This window comes from Haliotis cracherodii, unplaced genomic scaffold (genome assembly GCF_022045235.1).
Source record: "Haliotis cracherodii isolate W230 unplaced genomic scaffold, xgHalCrac1.p SCAF_8, whole genome shotgun sequence".
Lineage (NCBI taxonomy): Eukaryota > Metazoa > Mollusca > Gastropoda > Lepetellida > Haliotidae > Haliotis > Haliotis cracherodii.
The window spans coordinates 53,592,765-53,614,396 of NW_027266341.1; the positions used below are offsets into that span (position 1 = coordinate 53,592,765).

General features: G+C 38.8%; 1 protein-coding gene across 1 annotated transcript; it reads right to left on the reverse strand.

The window, feature by feature from the left end:
* Nucleotides 1-4,173: 4,173 nt before the first annotated feature.
* On the reverse strand, nt 4,174-14,578 carry LOC139449615 (sterol regulatory element-binding protein 1-like). The gene is made up of 17 exons (XM_071231089.1): nt 14,459-14,578; nt 12,999-13,660; nt 12,069-12,422; nt 11,492-11,606; nt 11,270-11,380; nt 10,852-11,076; nt 10,399-10,583; nt 9,807-10,065; nt 9,267-9,433; nt 8,306-8,468; nt 8,097-8,187; nt 7,149-7,261; nt 6,811-6,937; nt 6,249-6,420; nt 5,551-5,727; nt 5,268-5,376; nt 4,174-4,903 (listed from the first exon to the last, which is right to left on the reverse strand). Exons 1-17 carry the CDS (start codon nt 14,565-14,567, stop codon nt 4,659-4,661), a joined length of 3,384 nt encoding a protein of 1,127 aa, XP_071087190.1. The 5' UTR covers nt 14,568-14,578; the 3' UTR covers nt 4,174-4,658.
* Between the last annotated feature and the right edge of the window lie 7,054 nt (nt 14,579-21,632).

Here is a 21,632-nt window from a genome sequence, read left to right on the forward strand (position 1 = left end):
AGTCTGGACCAGACAATTCAGTGATTGACATCATGAGCATCGATCCATGCACTTGGGGTAAGATGACATGCATCAACCAAGTCAGCGAGCCTGACCACCCGATCCCCTTAGTCGCCTCTTACGAAGTATAGTCGTCTCTTATGGCAAGCATGGGTTCTACCCCAGATCTTCACGGGGCTGTCAGGGTGGGGGTCCAAGATAAACACTTCTATCTATATAACAGGGATAACACATCTTGACATCACTGCACCAAGTATAATGACGTCAGATGTGATTATATTGACCAAATTCTGGGAAACTGTTTGATTCTGAACGATTTTCTACGCGAGAACACACACTTTCGATTAACACTTGCATATACACTGCTGGTTTTAAACCAGCTACTCTAGATATTTGAAATAGAAGTAGAAATGTTCTGGGGCTTTTACAAATAGATTTTATTAGATACGAGTATGAACCATCGGAAAATCGTGTGTTTTTTAAACAAATGAGAGTGGGCAGTCTCTAACAATATCATAAACACCAAACAATACCAATACAGATTTTATAGACTTCACAGGCTATAACCCTATTTATAGTTTTGAGACAACTCCGTTGTCCGAGCATTGTTGTCACGTTCAATTGCAAATCCTGCGAGGCTGAAACAAGAACAATCACAATCATCTTGCGACAAGACACATTTACAGTCCTAGTTGGTCCCTATTTACACATGTACATGTGATAGTGTATGTATGTTTGGATGGTGCACAACACAGGCCTAGAAAGTAATGTTGTGGTTAATTTGATACGTGTTGGTCACCATTGCGTATATTTCATAGTCAACAAATCAGGACCAAACGATCTTTTATTTCTATTTGGGATAGACCAACATAAGAAAGTTGAATGAATTTTCTGTTTAGTTATCTTGACCATCAAGTTCAGCCAATCACATGCTTGATTAATTCAATTTAGAAACATTGGTGCTAGCTCTTACAAACATGGGTACAATGTGTAAAGCCCATTTCTGGTGTCCCCTGCCGTGATTTTGCTGGGATATTGTTAAAAGCGGCACAAAACCCAACTTACTCACTCACTCACTCTTACAAACATCATAACACAGGGCATTGATTCAGTACACAAAGCAGAAATATCGTACAATCACCATTCTAGTGACCTTGACCTTCAGTGAAGGTCGCTTGCCACTTCAGTGGCCCACACTACGGATGTGTACCACAATTCGTCCAACTACAGTGAACACTCGTCTGCTTGTGTTTTGTGAATAATAATAGTTTGATTGCATGACCTTGAAAACGAATTTGAGCTTTAATATCAGTTGCTGGTACCAACGGGCTGTCGAGAATATGAACACTATAGGATGCGCCAGGTGCCACTGCACTATGACTCACCTGGATATGTAACCATTGCTGTTAGCTTTGATATTCAAACATTTTCTGCATATACCAAAGAATAGCACTAATGACTGATGAACTGAACAAAATATCATGTCGTAAGTATAAACAAACATGCCAAAGTTCCGCTCCCTCAGTCTGGAAAATTTCAGAGACGTTTACAGGGCCAAATATGTGTATGAGAAAATTTAACAGCATGATCTAAACAAATCAAAATGTAAAATATTGAGGAAATGGAACATGTAATGTTGAATCCCACAACTAAACCAATGTCAACTTTCATTACAGTTTGTAAAAAGTAACAGAGGAATGGCCATAAATAACGTTTTCAATTAGGCTGTTGCGGCAATATTGAATACAACTGGTCTTGAACTTCTTGAACACATTCAGGTGGGGACAAGCATGTCAAGTTTCAGATTCATTGGTACAGTGACTTGGGTGGAGATTCTTGTGTAAGGAAATTCATTTTGAGAGTTTAGGACTATGGTCAAAGTGTAAAGTTTTAAGTAATGTCAGTGTTGAGCTTCACCAATAACACAAGTACCAAATATAATTTATTTTTTAAGGAAGATTGTCGACAAAATAGCCAAAAGAAATTTCAACTTTCGGTATTGTCTAAGTGCAAAGAAAGTAAAAAGATAATATTGAGCCCACTACTAAATACATGTACCTGACTTCATAACATTTTAAACGCAAATGGCTGAATAGCTGACCATAGAGGTGTTTCAATATGGCTGATAGATTTATATTATCGGGTTCAAACCTCTTCAACAAACTGGGCTTCGATCATTGGTGGAAACAAGCATGTGAAGTTTCAGTTTAATTGGTCAAGTGGCTTCTGAAATGTTTACGACGAACAACGGACAAACAGGCCACGACATAAGCTCACTAAACGTTGAGTCAGGTGGGCTAAAAGTAGAGCATATGTCATTCATTTAGTGGGTCACCGTGTCCTGCCACTGATATCTAAGATTGCAATACTTCTCATAAATATTCAAATAATATAACCGCACAAGACTTAAAACCTAATTTTAGAAAACGACATTTCTGTGAAAACGACCAATACTTTACTGATGACCTTCACTGCAACCTTGACTTTATATTTAGCCTATTAGGTCACCAACCTTTTCCAATCTGGGCCCGAGCCAAAGGATGATATGTTAAAGTTTCACTGACCTTAAGTAAATCTTTCTCGGCTACAAAGGAGATGCACGCGGAATGACATCCCCAAGATGTCCAAGCAATGCATTGTTTCAAAAACAGTCATAGGAAATTGGATGTTAAGAATATTGGTCGATTTTTTCATCCACTTTCAATACCCTACAGCGCCTGATAATTATGCAAAAGCTTAATAACTTTGGCGTTAATTTGGTCAAATGGATCAAATATGTTATTATAAACAGGCCACAGTTCGTCACTGTAAACGGCAACAGCTCATCTCTTATCCCCACGTCGACAGGAGCCCCTCAAGGTTTGAGTTTATTAATTTACACCAATGACTGTACAAGATGTTTTGTAAATTGTGATACCGCCAAATTTGCAGATGAAGCTGCGCTTGCAGGTCGTATCAAAGATTCAGAACAAAAATACAGAAATGAAATTTCTAATTTTGAATGTTGGTGAACGGTAAACAATGTTTTTTAAATGTCAAGAAAACAAAGGAAAAGGTCAAAGAATTTTGGAAAGATAACTTATATTATATATTCCAACAGTTGCTGATAATATACTTCTATTACCTCTTCATCAATAATTATGACAATTGGATTAAAACAAAGGTCAACAGAGGTATTTCTTCGTCTTCTGGGACACTTTCAAATTGTCTGCCATCATGTCCATGTTTTATGGAACATTTATTTTAAGTATTCTGACTTTTAACTTCACTGGCTTTCTGTTCGCAACAAACACATACTCTTCATACTCTGTAACAAGGCGAATAAAATCACAGGCATCACTTTACACTTTACGGGACATCGGCAGTAAATGTGAGCACCAAATAGCACATAAAGGTTTAAGCGCCATCTCGAATGTTTTATATTCGGAACATGTACTGGTTCGATCTGGCCAGCAACTATGACTGCCGACATTAAGATCAAACGGCCCAAAATATTTATTCATGCAAGCTACTACCAGGTTCTGAGTTTTGTGATAACTAATTTGAGTATTTATTCGCTAGTGCCACATTTAATGTTAATTACGTTTGTGATGTTCTTATTTATTTTTATGTTTATCAATAATGTTAGACCTTGTGCTGATATAAATCCCAAATTTCCTTCGGGATAATAAGGTGTTATCTTATTCAAATTGACAAAAATTGCAAGCATCACCTATACATTGGGGCTTCTTAATAATCTTTAATATTTTGTAGACATGAGCAAAATCACCAACAGACCTGGTCAAATTCTGCCAAAGACTGCCCATGGTCTTGTGGATAGGGCGGCTGCCAGGAGATCTGAGTGTCCAACCCCTACACCTTTATACCAAGACGTTAAAAGATGGTACCAGTTGTTTCCCTGCCTGGTGCTAGAGTTAGTATTCTTGGTGGGGTATCTATGTTCAAATTAGATGTGGTATCTCAGTGGGCTAGCACAATAAAAATCGTCCTTAGTCCGAACAAGTACACACAAGGACAAACGCATGCACAACGCTGCTATGCAAGTGATACTCTTTAACGCCACTTCACACCTCACACATCCAACACAACCTAAAAGCAATGCAGTTTCAAATTACTGGGATATAACCATTATCATAACAGCACATCCCTGGGAAAAGAACACAAGGTGCAATATTAAGGAGTTAAAATATTTATTGACATACACGCACACACACACACCTCACATTCTTGCCTCATCTTAAATAATACTTATGTACAGCATATACAATCTTTTTTTCTATGACATGGTATCAAAACTACATAAACATGTGATGAGACAAACTTCAAATGCATCTGTAAATGTAAGTGTTCATTTCAATTTACGAAAGGAGACAAAACTTTTAGCAACATATCCAGTAATGAAATTCCATAACAATGTAATTTAGGTCTAATCTTTCCATGGTTATTGACATAACATATGACAATATCAAATAACAACAAATGAGTAACAGTCAACAGATCAAAATTAAAAAATCAAACAAACTTGAATATTCCTACAGAACAAAATAGTCTTGTAGAATCGAAACAAACAGAATTGAAACAGAAACAGAATTAACTATGTAAGGCTTGAAATTATGTTCAAAGTCAGAGATTATTTACAATGAAATGAAATGGGACTCTCAGCATTCTATTGCAACATCTGTGCTTTTGTGTGAACTTTCTTCCATCTGAAGAAGCGTTTTCCGACAGAGCTGAACTGACTTTCTGTCCCCAATGGTTTCATACAGCTGACTGGCCTGAGTGACCATCCCAACCCTGGCACCAACACTGCTGACAAGGGGATCAGGCAGATGGCGTCCTGCTAACAACAGGGCAGAGGCCTGTTCTCTCTCAGATATGTCACTGTTTGATGTGTCATCACAATCTGCAAGACAAGACAAGACACACATGTACTGCAATGTTATGTGACCGTAGTCTATTGGTAGATCTTTCATTATCATAAATGTTTTAAATACATGTCGTCTGTAAACAACAGCTGAAGATGGTAAACAATTTCAAAAAAAAATTCTCTATGAAATGAAAATTGATGAAAGAAAATCATCACGAATCCATTTTGGTTTTACACAATGAAAGCTTACATAAGTAAGGCACAAGCAATGATCTGACCAACCAATGAGTATGAAGTCAATTAGAATTTGTAAAACTTGCTAAACATGTACTTAGATATCAACATAAGACTGCTTCAGTACTTTCACTCTTGTATGGGTACATCAAATGATAATACTTACATGTTGCAGTTTTTGCACCTCGTCTCCGGATGCTCCTGTCCAGCAGCTGCTGCGTCCGTGCAGGACTGGCTCCAGCCATCACTCGAGCCATTGCCTCGTGCAGGAACACCTGGACACAAACACAGTCAGTAATAATGTAGGTGCTATCATACAAACATTACCCATTTAAAAATGCAAGTTTTAATGATCTTGAAGTACCTTGAAACAAATCTCAGCAATGTTTTGCGAAATTCCACTAAAATTTATTATGTTACATAACATGTCTACGAAAGTGTTTACTTACTTTTGGCAAAGCTGTCTTCATGCTCTGTGATAGTTTGCGGAGACTGGCCAGATCCTGCTGGAAGGCAATGAGTTCTGTTTGAGAGACGGGCTTGGTAGTGCCCAGCCAATCGTGTGTCATCTCCCAAACTTGGGACCGGGTTGTCAGCAACCAATCACAAGTAAGCAGTTGGATGGCCTGCAATGATAAATCAATCCAAATCAATATTTTTCTGCTTAAACATTCTATGATGCTGAGGAAAATGACATAGAAATGATCCCTAAAAAATTAGTTTCGCTCCTCAAAAAATATTTGAATAATTAAAAAGACTAACCATATTTTTACTGGATTTCAAATATACATTTCACACCTCACTCAAACAATTACACTGTATGTTGTAGTCACATTGCATGTTGCAATTCTGACAAGACACAAATTTATTGTGGTGTCTTGATTATTAGTGTTTCCTTTCCTCAGCATCTACCTCCTGATGTTGAACCTGCAGCTGTGCTTGCACTGCAGATGCATTGCATAACTGTTACCTAATGCAATGCAACTACAATGCACCACAGACACAAGGATGTTGGATTCCTTCAAGACCAGCTCCAGCAGAATCTTCAGCTTTCAGCAGCTATAAACATACACTTTGTTGTTTACATGGTGGTGGGTGGGTGGGTGGGTGGGTGGGGAGGAGAGGAGAGAAGGGGCCTGGTGCTCACCTTTACAGCTCCAGCTTTCTGTTGTGGGTACACAAGTTTCAGACTCTCCCGCAGCGAACGTCCTGCACGGTCACACTGCCTGATGCACATCTTGCTGTTAAAGTTCTCTCTCTGCTCCAATAGGCTCTTTCTAGCTTTGTAGGCAAACATCACAGCTCTTGGCAGTGGATCACTGTGAAGTACACAAACCAGTTTAATTAAGTAATATTTCACAAGACATTAGAAACATTAGGACGTTTTGGATAATCAATCCATATCCTACCTAGAATATTTCATTTGTGCTTTGAAACAGACAGTTATAAGAAAATGGCCTATGAAACATTATCATTAATCAGGACTTCAGATAAATAAATATTCTGACACCAAGATTGTGACTTATATTTAGGCTAATTTGAACAGTATTTCAGTCATATTATGGCTGGGGTCTGAGAGAAAGCCCAAAGGTCACAACTCTGCTCTACAGAGCACAAGGGCCCCTGTCAACTGGGTCACCAACCTATGCCCCATTATACTAAGATACACGATGATACACGATAACACACGTCACATCACAAGGACTTACTCAATTGCCTGCAGCTTCTTGGGGAAGACATCAAGCACACTATAGTAGTCCTTGGCATTGTCATCATCTCCCTTCAGCCAGTAGAAGGCCACACTGACGATGCCAGCCCACCAGAGAGAAACCTCATCTGAAAGTAGGTTACATACTTAACATGTTATGATCAAAATCAGTGGAAATTTTAACTAATCCGAATGATATTAGTCACATTATCATAGCAACACAGTCAAATATACAAGGCAGTCATATTAACTTGTAGCATTTCTTTCTAAGAGAGATATCACAAGATTTTGTAACAACCATCTTTCTTTTGCTATTCAGAAAAACACTTGTTTCCTCACCAGCATTGTTCACACCAAATTCTCCAATGGCAGCAGAGGGGTGGCCATCTTTAGTGCATGAAGAGTTGCACAACAACTGTGCATACTGCATTGTTTCAGACATGGAATCCTTCCTGGAAATAACAATTATTATTTGATAAACAGATATCTCAATATCAGTTAACATACTACATACTTTCACCATGTTCAAAATATTTTCACAAAATCACTTTACAATAGTAGAAGATGAAGAGGGTTAGTGAGTGAGTTTGGTTTAGCATTGCAGTCATATCACAGTACATCAAATTTTGAAGGAAATCCCAAAGAGGAGCATGTGTTACATGTTTACCATTTTGGTGAAAGTCACAAGCATGGTTGAGTTGATGACTAAAAAAACCAATGAGCATAGGTTTCTGGCATGACTAAGGTTTATTAACTCTGCTAAAAATCAACTTCTGGCAACTTAGATGCCACCCATTCCCCATGGAGGTAAAGTCATAGCAGTTATCACTTTTCATTTAAGTCATGCTCCTGCTCGAGGTATGACCTGTGATGATTCCGGGAAAGAATATAGTTCCACAGTATGTCGTAAGAGGCAACTAAATGGATTGGATGGTTACACTCGGTGACTAGATTGACTGTGTATCAGGGTTAGAAATTGGCACTAGTCCTGTAGTCCTGGCCAAACTCCCCAATAGTAAAGGTATCACAAGGACTAGTAGAAATTTGCCATTTTTAAGGGTTTTGTTATATGTTATCATTATAAGGACTAGTGGACTGAAACTGTTAGTTTCTTCCGCTGTGTATCATCATATCCCACATGTGTGAATCAATGTTCATAATGTCAATCAATGCAGTGTCTGGTCCAGACTTAATTATTTATAAACCATCTTCATACAGATAGAATATTACTCAGTGCAACATTAAACAAAGTATAAAGTAGTACAATACCAAAGTTTCTATTCTCACCTGTTCGGGTGTTCAGGTGCAACTAGGGAATACAAGGCCTGTGACAACAAGTTCTCCCGGAAAGCCTGTGTAACTTTAGCAAGGGGGTCAACTGAAAAAGACATTTGTAACTTTTAGACTCTTATTCATTCACAGCATATTCATTGTAAAGCTCTGCATTTTAGATGTGCTTTTAGAAGACTTGCAAATCAACATTTACATGTAATTACCTTGGCTGTCAAGAGCTGAGAGAAATGTGTCGGTCGATTCAACTTTCAGTTTGGAGTCCACAAAGAAACGGTGTCCCTCTGGGTGGGCCAACCACTGAACATGTGGTCCAACTCTATCTCCATACTTCACACATACTCGCCTGGCCCGACTTAGGAAGTAGCGCTGTAAAACATGGAAAAGAACATTCATTTACAAGGAACAAAATTTTGTCCCAACCACAACCAAAGGCTTCTGGCATGCCCAAGGGAAGCAACTCTGTACAGCCAGTTGAGGTGCCTTGGACAACTGAGCCACATGTGACCCTTGTGAAGTTAAGAACAAATCACAAGATCCAAACATGCTCAGTGAATGTGTGATTTTGATTTAACACCGATTTGAACAGTATTCCAGCTATATCATGGCTTGTCAGCTTAATGGAAAGCCTGAAGTAAAGCAGGTCTCAGACCTTTACCACTTTGGTGGAACCCACAAGAATGAGTATGGTGCTGACAAACCCCAAAACATCATCGGGGTGAACTGAGATCAGAACCCAAAATCACAGATTTCTAGCATGCCAAGGGGACACAACTCTGCACATCAAATTGTGGTGCCTTGTATGACTGGGCCAACCATGACTCCCTCCCTTACCCCCATCTCAGTGAACGAGTATGAAAGTGTAACTGTTTGAATATTTGAATACATCATATGCAAGAAAAAGAAATATCCCATGGATCCCTTTACCCCTCATACTGATCAAGATACTGATAGACAATTTGGACTCCTCACATTCATCAATCTTAGTAAAATCTAAATATTTTTTTACATTTGTATACTTATCCTGCATTACTACGTTTGAGGAGTAATGCAGGATAAGTAAAAAATAATGTATATTAAAAATATGATTTCTATGGAAAACCTATTTCACCCAGACAATTGAAAGTTGGACTTCAATATTAATATTACAGAAATGACTATACTCACAGCAAGGAAGTGCATTTTCTCTGGCAATGAAGTCTTGACTTGCAGAGCAGCTGTAGCATATATCTCCACCAGGTTGGTCCGTGACATAGCTTCTCTGGCTGCTTCTGCAGTGTTGACTGCACTCAGAGCCAGGTTCAAACCCCAGAGAGATCCACCACAAGATTCACCTGAACAGCAATAACTTCATACACAAAGAGTCAAAATGTTTTCAATCTGATCTGCTTGGATTACGTAGTCTTTTGGCATCTTTAAAAGCAGATATTTTATTACACACAGATACTGAGTAAATATAAAATAATAAGCAGGCTAATTGTGCACCAGACTTTGTATTCATATTCATATTCTTTGTATGCGGCATTAAAACCAAACTAACAAATACCAGTAGTACTTTCTGTTATATGTAAATCCAAGTAAGAACAAATATTATGTCCCAACATTACACATGTTACAACATACACATAAAAGTGATGTTAAATATGAAATCAAATCAGTTAATTTTTAATCAGGTTTACATTCAAGCGGAATAGGTAAAGAACAAACCTGACAGATGAAGCTGGTTGAGATTGTGGAAGACAAGAGCAGCATCCCGAGCAGATTCCTTCACATCACTACTCTTGATGTTGTTCCTCCAACCGGCAGCTTTGCTGGACAGCCAACGACCCAGGTAAACACGGTGGAGTCCCTGGCGAACTAACTGCCAGGCAACACCAGACAGCATGTCCAACTTAGAAGTAGGAAGAGGTCGACCAAGAGCCTGTAGACATTGTCGCAACTGGTTGGAAGCAGCCGAAAAGCTTCCCTGGAAGAAGATGAGATAAGTCAGTGAAAGAGGGACATTCTTCGGGTAAGACTGGTCCACAGACAAGTAAAAATCTGGAACTACAGCCTGTATTATGTATAACTCCCGTCATTTTATGTGTACTTATCCAAAATGTATCAGTAGTCCAGTTGGATTCAACTCAATATGTCCATCCATGTTAACCCTGTAATTAACATAATATGTCTGAGCTGGCCAGTAATTGAGAACAATCTCTATACATAATAGAAAACAAATTTGGTCACAAATTTAATCCCTCATGTTAATTGTGCCATCACTATCAAAATCATCAAAATGAATCCTCAAAGCTCTTACCCTCATGATATCGGTATCAGCTTGTTTCCGATGACGCCAGAAGGACACTGATGCATTGGAGTTCTTGCATGTGACAGGTTCACCATAGATCAGTAACTTTGCAAGTACACCAGCAACAATAACACCATTCATCAGCCATAGGAAGAGTGTCGGGAACATCCAGTCAAACCAGCCTCCATAACCACCTGAAATACATCAGTTTCAGACATCAGAAAAAAGTCCACCTGTCGTTAGGCATGTATTCAGGCAAAATCTGTTTTTATGGACACATTTGAGAGCTCCACATTGAAAAATCAAAGGATACTTCCACTGTAGCATAGGTCACATATTTCTGGTTAGTTACACAGAAAACCAAGTTCAAACCAATTCAACAGAAGCTTAGTGTCTTAGTGTCTTAATTTCTGAGATAAATGATACATCTCATGAGATACTTCCTTTATTTTGAAAACCCACCTCTGGATTCTTGTGAAAAGTTTCCAAGTGAGTTGAGATGTCTACTAGCTCCATGTCCAAGCCCCACTTGTGCCTCCATACTGACTTTACTGCTACCCCCAAGTATTGAATTGAATGGGTTGAAAGCAAGAACGCCAAGCATGAACACACAGAGCACCATACGAGATCGATCCAGCATACCACTTGTCATACTAAACTGACTGTCTTCTTCATCACCTGAATCATCTGTGAAAGAAATAAGAACATTACATACTGATACAAAAGAAATCTATTCTTGCAAGTCATCAGTCCTATCATGTTTTTTAACACAGGTGATTATTTCACCAATCACAGCATTGGGACTATGACTGGCATTATCACAAGGCAATGACTATAATTTGACTGATAAAATTCACGCTTGGAGTTTCAAAGCCCTTACCCATCATACTGTCATTGGAGAGAGGACTATCAGGCTCCGAGTTGTCCGACACTGGGGGCGTCATTGGGAATGCACCTGCTTCCTTCGTACTTGCAAGTAACTCCTCCAGATCTAAAACAAGATAAGAAAGGTAATCATGGTAATAGGACTGTCAATAAATAATAATCTTCAACAAAATAAAGCATGCTCACTCTAATTTTTATTACAGAGTGAACTCCTTACTTTGTTTGCTGGTAGCCATCCTGAGAGCCATATTCTCCTGTTTTAGACGGTTGTTGCTATTTTGCAGATATCGGATGAAATCAATCGCCTTCCGTAAAATTGCAGATTTGTTCAGCTGAAGCAAAGTAAAAAACATTTGATAAGAGAGTGAAATTTCTAATGACTTACTCTAATGATTTCAACAGACAACATTGCATCCACTCGTCTTGTGTGGCAACTGATATCACTCTTCAGAACTAGGAATTCTTTGTTTTCATTCTGAGTGAAGCAGTAGTGCATGGTGTGTCAGTAGTAATGTTTATACATTCTACATATAGTAGCATCCCAGTATCTTAAACAGATAATGTTTTATTGTATTACACAAGTCACTTATGCAATTTGGTCATCAAATAAAAAACTTGAACATGTTGAAATGCAAGTACCAACTTCATGTTTAGCCCAAGCTCATACACTGTCTTAATTCCTCCACTATTCACTAGCCAAGGACCAAGGAAAGCATAAATTAAAACATTGATCATGATGATTTCACCAACATACATGGTAATTCATGTTCTTAACATGCCTAAGTGTGCCTTACCTTTGCTTCTGTTCCTGCTACAAGATCTTTTAACTCCACAATCTTGTCATTGATACTAAGTCTGTAACGCTTCTCAATGGCATTGTGTGCTGTTCGTTTTTCACCCTTGTGCGCTTTCTTTGGCATGGTGTTGAGTCGGTTGATGGGTACCTTGTCACCATCTACAACTTGGATAGGAATACTGGTGAGTATGGTGTTGCCCCCAGCAACTATCGTCTGCACGGGTGATGATGTTACACTGCTAACAGTAGTGTTCGCATTATTGATTGTAGTGACCGGAGAAGAAATAGACACAACAGTTGGTGTTGGTTCACTCACAGTGGTCGTCTTCAAAACTTGGGACTGAAGCAGCAACTAAAATAAACAAACTTTATGTGAGCAACTCGGATAAAGACAAATATTTCGAATCAATGTGATTTTTTTTTAAATAATATAAACTTATTATTGATCATGTTAATAGCATGCTTTAAACCATAGTAAAACAGTGCCTCGATCATATTTCTCAGCATGAATATTTTTCCTTTAAAATTCAAGTCGTGAACTGTTGAAGTTGAATATTGTTTGATCATGTACTTAGCATAGCATGTTTCAACCACTTAGCAAGAGGTATATGACTGAACATGACTGACATGCTGAACAAATTTAAGGATATTTTTTTCATGTATACCAACAACTTCGGAAACAGATATTCGATTTTTTGAAGATTGCCATAAAATCGAATTAAGGTGTTTTGGGCATTTAGGTATGAGATAATCAAGCATAAGAAAGTCTTTGTACCGATTCGAATCTCTTTTGATGTACTAGGAGATGGCCTTGAAACAAAAACACATCTTTCTTTTCTGATTTAGAGTTAAAGTTGATTATGAGTTTTCATCATTTCAGTACAGTAATAAACAAAGACCGACATATAAATGAGAAGGAATATCAAACCTGTTGTAGTTGCTGCAAACTCAGCTGACTGACATTGGTTGTTGTCTGCTGTACAGGTGCTGGAGCAGGTGCAGGAGCAGGTGCAGGTGCCGATTGCAAAGACACTGCTTGTTGTATTAACTGCTGCACCTGGGTACGAGGCTGTGCCTGGGTTGTCGTCGTAACCAAAGGTTGTTGCAAAATCAGTTTCAGCTGTTGCTGAGGTGAACGCTGTTGCACCTGTGGCTGGGTTTGTATCTGCACCTGTGGCTGGGTTTGTATCTGCACCTGTGGCTGAATCTGTACCGTCTGTGTCTGTAGTTGCTGAAGTTGTTGTTGCTGCTGCTGTCGCTGCTGCTGTGCAAGTCTCTGTACTTTCTGCATAGCCTGCATGCGAGCAGCAACCTGCTGCAACTGACTGCCGAACGATGTGTTGTCATTAATCTCAAGCAAGGTTTTGAGAGCATTTTGATTCAGCAGTTCACTAATTGATTCAAGCTGGGTTTCACTTTTAACAGCTTGTACAGGTTGCACCAATTCAACTGTTGTTGGTGCTGCTGCTGTTGGTGCTTCCACATACACTGGTTGCGTTTCAGCTATCAATGTCTCTGGTTCCTGCTTCACCAATGGCAGGTCAAATAGGTCACCTGTTGGGTTATCTCCATTGATATATTTCAGAATGTCTGAAATGTAAGACGACAAATATTCCAAATTTGTTCACTCAAATGGAGTCGAATGTGTTTTTGCAGTCCATATATTAAAGCAATGAATGTAATCATATCCAAAGGGGAGATTTGAATGGTATGTTTCGGATCACCAGAAATGGTAAAATGAACTTGTTACATAAATTAGATGATGAAATACACTTATCAGATATCTCTTTGGAGAACGGGAGATTAAGGATTATTCCAGATTCTGTGATTTCACTGGGCAATTGTCACATCAGACTTGTCTGGTCATATAGGCCTATATGCGCCTTACTGACAAGATTCTTTCGAATTTCGAAGACGGACTCCAGAAAACAATGGTGGACAAGAAGAACATTTTCACTCGAACACTCAAAACTCAAAATCAAACCCCGTTTTAAGTCAACAGTCACACAGACATTCTGATGATAAATAAGAAAAATTACTTCCAATTTTCCGAGGTTTTCTCGTCCTGAGGATTCACGCTCAACTTGGTGCCGAAAACACTAGGAGCCCAAGTAACGCTTTACTCTGTACATGACAGCACAATTTGACGAGCGTGTGGGAGGATAAGAAATAGCTTAATGATAATTCTTAACGAGATTTGCAGTAGTAAACGAACCTATGTCGCTGACATATGCCTGTTCGAGCTCAAAACATAGGAATACGCTACGCTAATCACTGTCGTAGTAAAATATTGTGGATTTCGCCGCGCTCAGACGTGAAGATACATGTCATGATATCTTTGGAACGAAAAGTGATAGAAAGTTCAAATTTGGTCAAAATATACTCTACCATCAACGCTCCCCAGTCCTCCACTTTCAAGATCATTTGTTGCCAATAAGTCTGGTCCTAGGTCAGGCAAATTATCCAGACCGATCGGCCAGTTCAGGTTGTCGGCCATTTTGTTGTGAGTGAATCTCACCACGAGACTTGAGCCAATCGGCAGCAAGCAGGCGATCGGGTGATTTTACGTCATCACCCACTTTCATCCATTATGCTGATGACCCGACGTATTCACATTAGGTAGGTCGCACTATATATAGATTTTCCTTCACATGTTGGGAACGCTGGTCGGTCACACCTCATGCGCAAAGAGCTGAAACAGTTACAACATTACAACGCGCCATACTGAGGTCACTTGCTGATTGTTTACCGTCTCTACTTGTGTCACGTGACGTTACCCATACATGGATTATTCGTGCAGGTGCCCGTTTCATTGCATCTACACTAGCCTTCGGGGAAAAAAAACAAAATCACAATTTTTAATTAATATTTACGCGGGAGGTTGAGCATGGATGTTAGCAAAGATTATCCACAAGTATTACTGAACTCACCACCAAATGAAATGTATATAGGTTTTAGATAGATATATCTTTTCCACTCCATACTAATCAGGTATATTGATTTCAAATACGTTGAAACGATTGCATGTTTATGAATTGAAATATTGTTTGCCATATAATATGTGCCAGAAGGATAATTTTGAAATGGAGCGATTTGCCTACAAGAGAGAGAGAGAGCTCTATCGACCTTATTAATAGGTCATTTTTACAGCACAGACAGAGCCGTTAAAACTACACTATTCACATTAATGAGAACATACGCATCAACTCAAAAATACCTTCTCTAATTCCCACCTGACCAGCTGCTAGTGCCAAAACAAAGTGATCATCAAACACTCAAACGACCACTCCCCCAACTCTCTACCACCCACCCACCCCCACCACAGATGACGCAAAATGTTCCATCTTACAGGTTTGGGAGCAGGGGCTACTGTTATTTTAACCAGTCGTCTTGGACAAGTTCGTTAGACACCATTTCTTTGCCTGTGTAAAAACAAAGTTTACTGAAAAATAGTTCACACTATTAAAATAAACATAAAAATGAATGTATATATGTGTAAATAATGATTAAATGACACAACATGTCTATCTGGAAATAATACAATACATAAGGACATAACTGTGACACATGTACTGTGACGCATGAACTTGCATAAGGTGTAACTTCAGACTAATTATACTTTGGTTGTGGTTTACGGACCCAGCCATGTAATTCTAATGTAACTATAACTGGAATTTATGGCAGCTGTTGGAATGTTGCTAAAATAGGCGTAAAATCTTTCTCCCTCATCAATTAATGTATCTACTAAAGATCTACTGAACATCAACATATGAAATTTAGCAATCCAATTTCAGATTTATGAATACATTCTACATATTGCAACACAATTGAAAAGTCTCCAAAGAAGCCTGTGTTGTCAATTATAGGCCAAGATCCACCTGTGAGTATGATGTTTAGTTACATCACAGATGTATAAATACCCCTGTCCAAACAAAGTTTTGACCGGATAATGAAAAGTGTTCTGTCCGTCCGTCACAGGCCGTCGCAGTCGTTTCCGGAGTGTATTTATAAATCCTCCAATATTTCTTTATGAAACTTTGTATATGTTACAGTCAATGTGTAAACTGACAGAAGTTTTCACTTCAGCAATTTACAAAACACCTAATTATGTTAGTCTTTTAGAATTAGCTTTCCATTATTTTATTATGATAACCAATTCCAACAATTTTGATGCTGAAAATGATAGGATTAAAAGAAAACGAAAGTCAATGTATATTTGTTTTATTTTTGGGACAGAGAATAACAGACAGTATATTTTTTGGCTTCTAATCCAAGGATAATTATTCTTTTGTGACATTTGTAAGCCCTTTGGAACTTCTTAATATTTTTATAACACTTTTGACAGTTTGTAAAATAACTGAAATATTCAGGCATTTTGAACATTTCCAAGGTAATTCACATTTTACCCACTGACTGTAACATATAAACATTTGGCTACACTGGACTGGCACTGGAATATTTAAATTTCCTATTTTGTGTTTCCAGGGCAATGTGGGTGGGGCTAATTTCAGGTGCATAATTCATAAACTGTTTAACAGTTTTATGTAAAACCATGTATTCCCACAAGACAAGTGCCGAACTGATGCCTTTGGTTGTTCAAGTTTCCTCAGTCTCGAATGAGGGCTTCATTCTGTGGAGTATAACGAATGTACCATTCAATATTCTTGATGAATCTGTGTATGCACATCAGAAAACATACATCAAACTGTTGGGATTATTCCGGGTTAAAATAAGTCCCGAACAAGTTAGGCCTGTTTTGAGAGGCGACTAAATGGATCGGGAGGTCAGTCTTGTGACATGGTTGATTATGTGACATCGTGCCCTGACAGAGAGAGACTTGGTCATAATGCAGTGGGTTTTGGGGTTTTTTTTGGTTTTTAAAAAGAGCATACATCAATTCATACATCATGAAACGTATTATATCAACGTTTAAAGAGTTGAGGAAATTATTTGGTTTAGTCATGCATCATGATGTCAGCTGTACGCTCATGCTTTAGGATTAATCCTTTTTGGTATAATGAGGTATATGACATACATTTTGTGATTTTATATACATACTTAAAAGGGCTGGGGATATCGGTGACGTTTTCTTATACATTGTCACACATTCATGAACGTGTTTATATTCAGAAAAATCTGAAACTACTTAAAACATACCATACCCAATAAAACCCTAAATCAGCAGCCCCTCCACGTTATCTGATAAGGATGTGGTCATTTTATAAACAAAGTGACTGTAACCTGGAGATAAGGTTTGAAGGCTGTGTTCAGCAATACATGGGGGTGACAGGTGTACAAACACAGCCAAAGGTCTGGGGAGCCATCACAATGAACGATTGTCTAGCTATTAGTCCCCACACGTGTATAAATTAGACTAACATCTAGTCTCTGAAATGAACATATCGTACAGAAAAAACAGTTGTTCAGTTATCTTAATAAAAATATAATAAAAGGGAGCCCAGTGACTCTCTTCATTTTCAGACCTGATACTGCAGTAATCTAGACTTGCCAAACATTATAGACTTGCATGGGTGTATTTGATATATATTTGTACCAGGGTCTGTAAGACAGACTAGTGTATAAATAAGTGACGGTATTTCATATTTTACCTTTTTAATTAAAAATGCATTGGAATGAAGTACATCAAATACTTTTGCTGCTCAATCCGATGAGACAAATAAATATTGTAAATGTACGTTACTAACAAACTTCTTCGATATATAAACTACAGAAGAAAAGAAGGTATACACCCAAGTTTGATGGTGGCTAAACAAACGAGAAAGGGATATTCGACGGTGATGTATTTAATACAGGTTACATAGTTGTGCTTGAAGTTTGGTTGCAGTTTTTCGGCGACTGTTTTCAGCCTATTAACATTTTGAAAATGTATGTAATTTCTTGGTCAAACCCAATTTAAAGTGTGTGAAGTGTTTCAATTGCCCGACAGTTCATATTGGTTTCTAAAGTCTGTGGGTACTTGTGGGTTTAATATCCCAGTGGACTAAAACACCGCAACCAAGCCAACACAAATAGTTTGGGCCCACGCACTGAATTGTTATATTATGGGGTGGGGAATGGGCCCTTACAGGGGAGCCCTATTTTGTGGACCCATTCGCATTTGTACAAGCCCCCAACTGGGTCCCGAGTGCATGGGCATACAGGTATAGCCCTTTGTATGGGACTTAGATGAGTTATGTTTGTGAGCGTGTGTTTGAAGTTGTCCCTGCGTGCATATATCATATGCAGCCCTTTTTTGGCATCACAACCTCATCCATTAACATGTCTATAAAATGTGTGGTACATACTCCACAATTCATGTATATTCGAGCATTTTAATACTTTCAGCATGCTAAGAATGGTCTGGAAATTGTGATTGAACCAATTCTATAATTACGGCCGAAATGATATTGCTGAAATGATATGCAACTCTTTTTTCGAGCAAATATTATGATTCAAATTCAACATTACAACACTGAGTAATATGTTCTCTTGTCTAGTCAAAACGGCCTTATTTACCGTATCTTTAAGAAGAACAATATAGTTACCGTGCTCTACGGAGACGAGAGCTTGATCCGTGTCAGGATCCGCATATGTGTGTTCGAATCCAAGATTCACTTGATTATTATCCTTGGTCTTCAAACACCAATTCTCATGCTTTAAATACGACCTACGTCACCAAGGAGTTCCCCCAGCACTAAGTTGATATGCCTTCATATTAAATATATTAACATATACTTTCCAAAACAGGGTTAAACCCAACTACAACTCATTCTTCGGCAGTTTCTGTTCTTTCTACTGTATGATAAAAGCCGAAATATATAAGTGAAATTTTACCGACCGTTTACATACAACTCTGAAACACAACTGATGGAACCAGAAGGTGTGCACAAGCGTCGGACGGAATAACGTCTACAACAGAGTGAGAGTGAAATCAGTGAGAGTTGGTTTTAGGCCGCTTTCAATAGTATTTTAGGTATATTATGTCAGCTTGGTGTTCGAAGACAGCCCGTAGTGATGCCGGTCTTCGTCGTTTACCACTTTGATGAAATGTGAATGTTTCATTTAACAAACTTATAGAAACATACTCAGGGCGAATCTGGAATTCAAACCCTCATTCTTACGTTTCCGCCACGCAAATTGAACGCAACTCTGCACAGTAAAATCAGAATACGAGTTGTCTTCACAATGATGCCTCTCACGTTGCATCATGGACACAAAGCTACTCGGGGAATATAGAAAGGTATTTTCAGTGTTCCCATAACCTGGGCAATACTCTTCCTGAATAATCTGACCCGAAGCGATTTTGTGGTCTAAGGGAGGTAATACCATTATTCGGAGTTACCCTGCTCAAGCTCATTAAGAGGATGTAAATTAGTCTAACAATGAATCCCTGAAATAAAGTTATGTGTACGTTAAATAAAAATAATGTCATACTGGAACCCCCGAACCCTCAATTCTCGTAACTTCAGGGAGCCCTCGAGTATTGGGGAACCCCCAAGTCTCCTAACTTCCTAGAGTTGCTAGTCGAGTATAGGCTGTTAGAGCTGAGAAGAGGATGGTGATAGAATGAGGTGATTGTTAGATATATACACTGAGATCTGTAATACAGGCAACGATGTGCTTTCGTGCCCAATTTCTCTTTGGTGCTGAATTATACAGCACACCTTTATAAAGTTTTTCTTTCATTTCATTCTTTTAAACACACCTGGATACCCTTAGAATATTGCTAAAAACAGCGTAAAACCATACACACTCACTTAAACAAACTGGATCACAAACCCGGTATTTCACAATGATAAGCAGCATGTGGTGAAACTGTCTACAGCCGAAAAATAATTAACTAAATGTCCATGTAGTTATCGCTGTGGTGTGACCCAACCTTAAAATAAATGTTTCATGGCGATTTTTAACAAGGTATCGTTATCATTATCGTACGTTATCACTATGGCGTGACCGGCCTTACAACTCGCTGTGCCTTAGTTAGCCGTCGGGATCCACTTATCGTGGGTTGAAGACGCCGCCTGATTGAACGGGACGTTGTATCATCCAATATATTCCACAATATACAATGTTATTCAGATACCTACTTACTCCCTGCACAAACGAATGTTGAAGTGGGGTATGGGGCTTCGTCCTTCGCCTCTCTATTCCGGAACATCACTCATAAAAAGTCATATCTTCTTAACAGTGTGTTTGCACAGCAGATAATTGCTAAGATAGGTGCCTTTCAGAACTTTTTTGTTTTTTCATTTTTATTTTTTTATATTAATTTTATATATATATTTTTTTTTTGTGGTTTGACGCTTCCAATGCTACAAGTTGGATTTTGGTCCAAAGGACGATAGGGCTCTTGTCTGAAACATTACTCATAAACTGTTCAATATTTCTTCATAGCACTGTGTATACACGCCTGCATGTTCCTGAGGAAAGGACCGCCTCCGTGGTCTAGGGGTAGAGCGTCCTCGCGGTGAGCGGAAGGTCCGGGGTTCGATCCCCGGCCGCGTCATAACGAGAGATGTTTAAAGATTGTACTTGTTGTTACCCTGTCTGGCGCTCGGCATTATGGGGCTAAAACAAGGACTGGTCGGCTCGGAGTCAGTATACTGAGTTGGGTATTCATGTTAAACTGCGGCATGGTAGTACAAGCAGCCACATACACACACGTGCATGCACGTCACCATATAAGTGCAATAATCTTGGACGCGACGTTACACCCAATTTCACCTCACCTCCTGAGTAAAGGGAGTTAACTGACTGTAACAGGCCAGTTTCCACTTTTATTGTCAGTTAACTCCCTTGCCTTGGGAAGAAGATTCACATGGGGCAAGCACTGAACTGATGCAAACCCAATTCTGGTGTACCACGCCGTGATATTGCGGTAATTTGCTAAAAGCGGCGTAAAAATCTCACTAACTCACTCACTGAAGTGGATTTTACTATTGGGGCTTTTGTATACATTTTATACTTTTTTTGCGTCCCCAATAAAACAAATCAGGCTTCGTTCAAATGAAGGTGGGTTCGGTTCTTGAGCATTAAAATTTTTATTAGTCATTCATTCAAAATTTCTACGTGACACTCTTCGTATTTCCAAGGCAACATTTCTCACCAGTATGTTCAGACGAAGGTGACCCGTAAAGATCCGGGTTAGAATTCAGCAACCCATGCTTGCCGTAAAAGGTGACTATGCTTGTCGTAAGAGGCGACTAACGGGATCGGGTGGTCAGGCTCGCTGACTTGGTTGATGATACATGTCATCGATCCCAATTGCGTGGATCGATGCTCATGATGTCAATCACTGGATTGTCTGGTCCAGACTCGATTATTTACAGACATCCGTCATATAGCTGAAATATTGTTGAGTGCGGTTTTAAACAACAAACAAACAAAAACATTTAAAGCCTGTATTATGTTATCTACTAAGCCAAACTAAGTGGGGATTCAAAGGCAGAATAGGTCCACGTGACCCCATGCGACTTGTTAAAACATGAAAGTAATGATATTGGACTTGTGAAGTAGATTCCGCCACTGTGGTTAAAGCAGATTATAGTGAGTTGTTTTTAAA

Excerpts from the sequence above, each read along its gene's own strand:
- LOC139449615 (XM_071231089.1), bottom strand. The coding sequence starts at position 14,567 with ATGGCCGACAACCTGAACTGGCCGATCGGTCTGGATAATTTGCCTGAC. Across the intron at positions 8,469-9,266 it reads AGAAAATGCACTTCCTTGCT|CGCTACTTCCTAAGTCGGGC; the intron begins GTGAGTATAGTC and ends CATGTTTTACAG. Across the intron at positions 6,421-6,810 it reads AAGAAGCTGCAGGCAATTGA|TGATCCACTGCCAAGAGCTG; the intron begins GTAAGTCCTTGT and ends TGTACTTCACAG.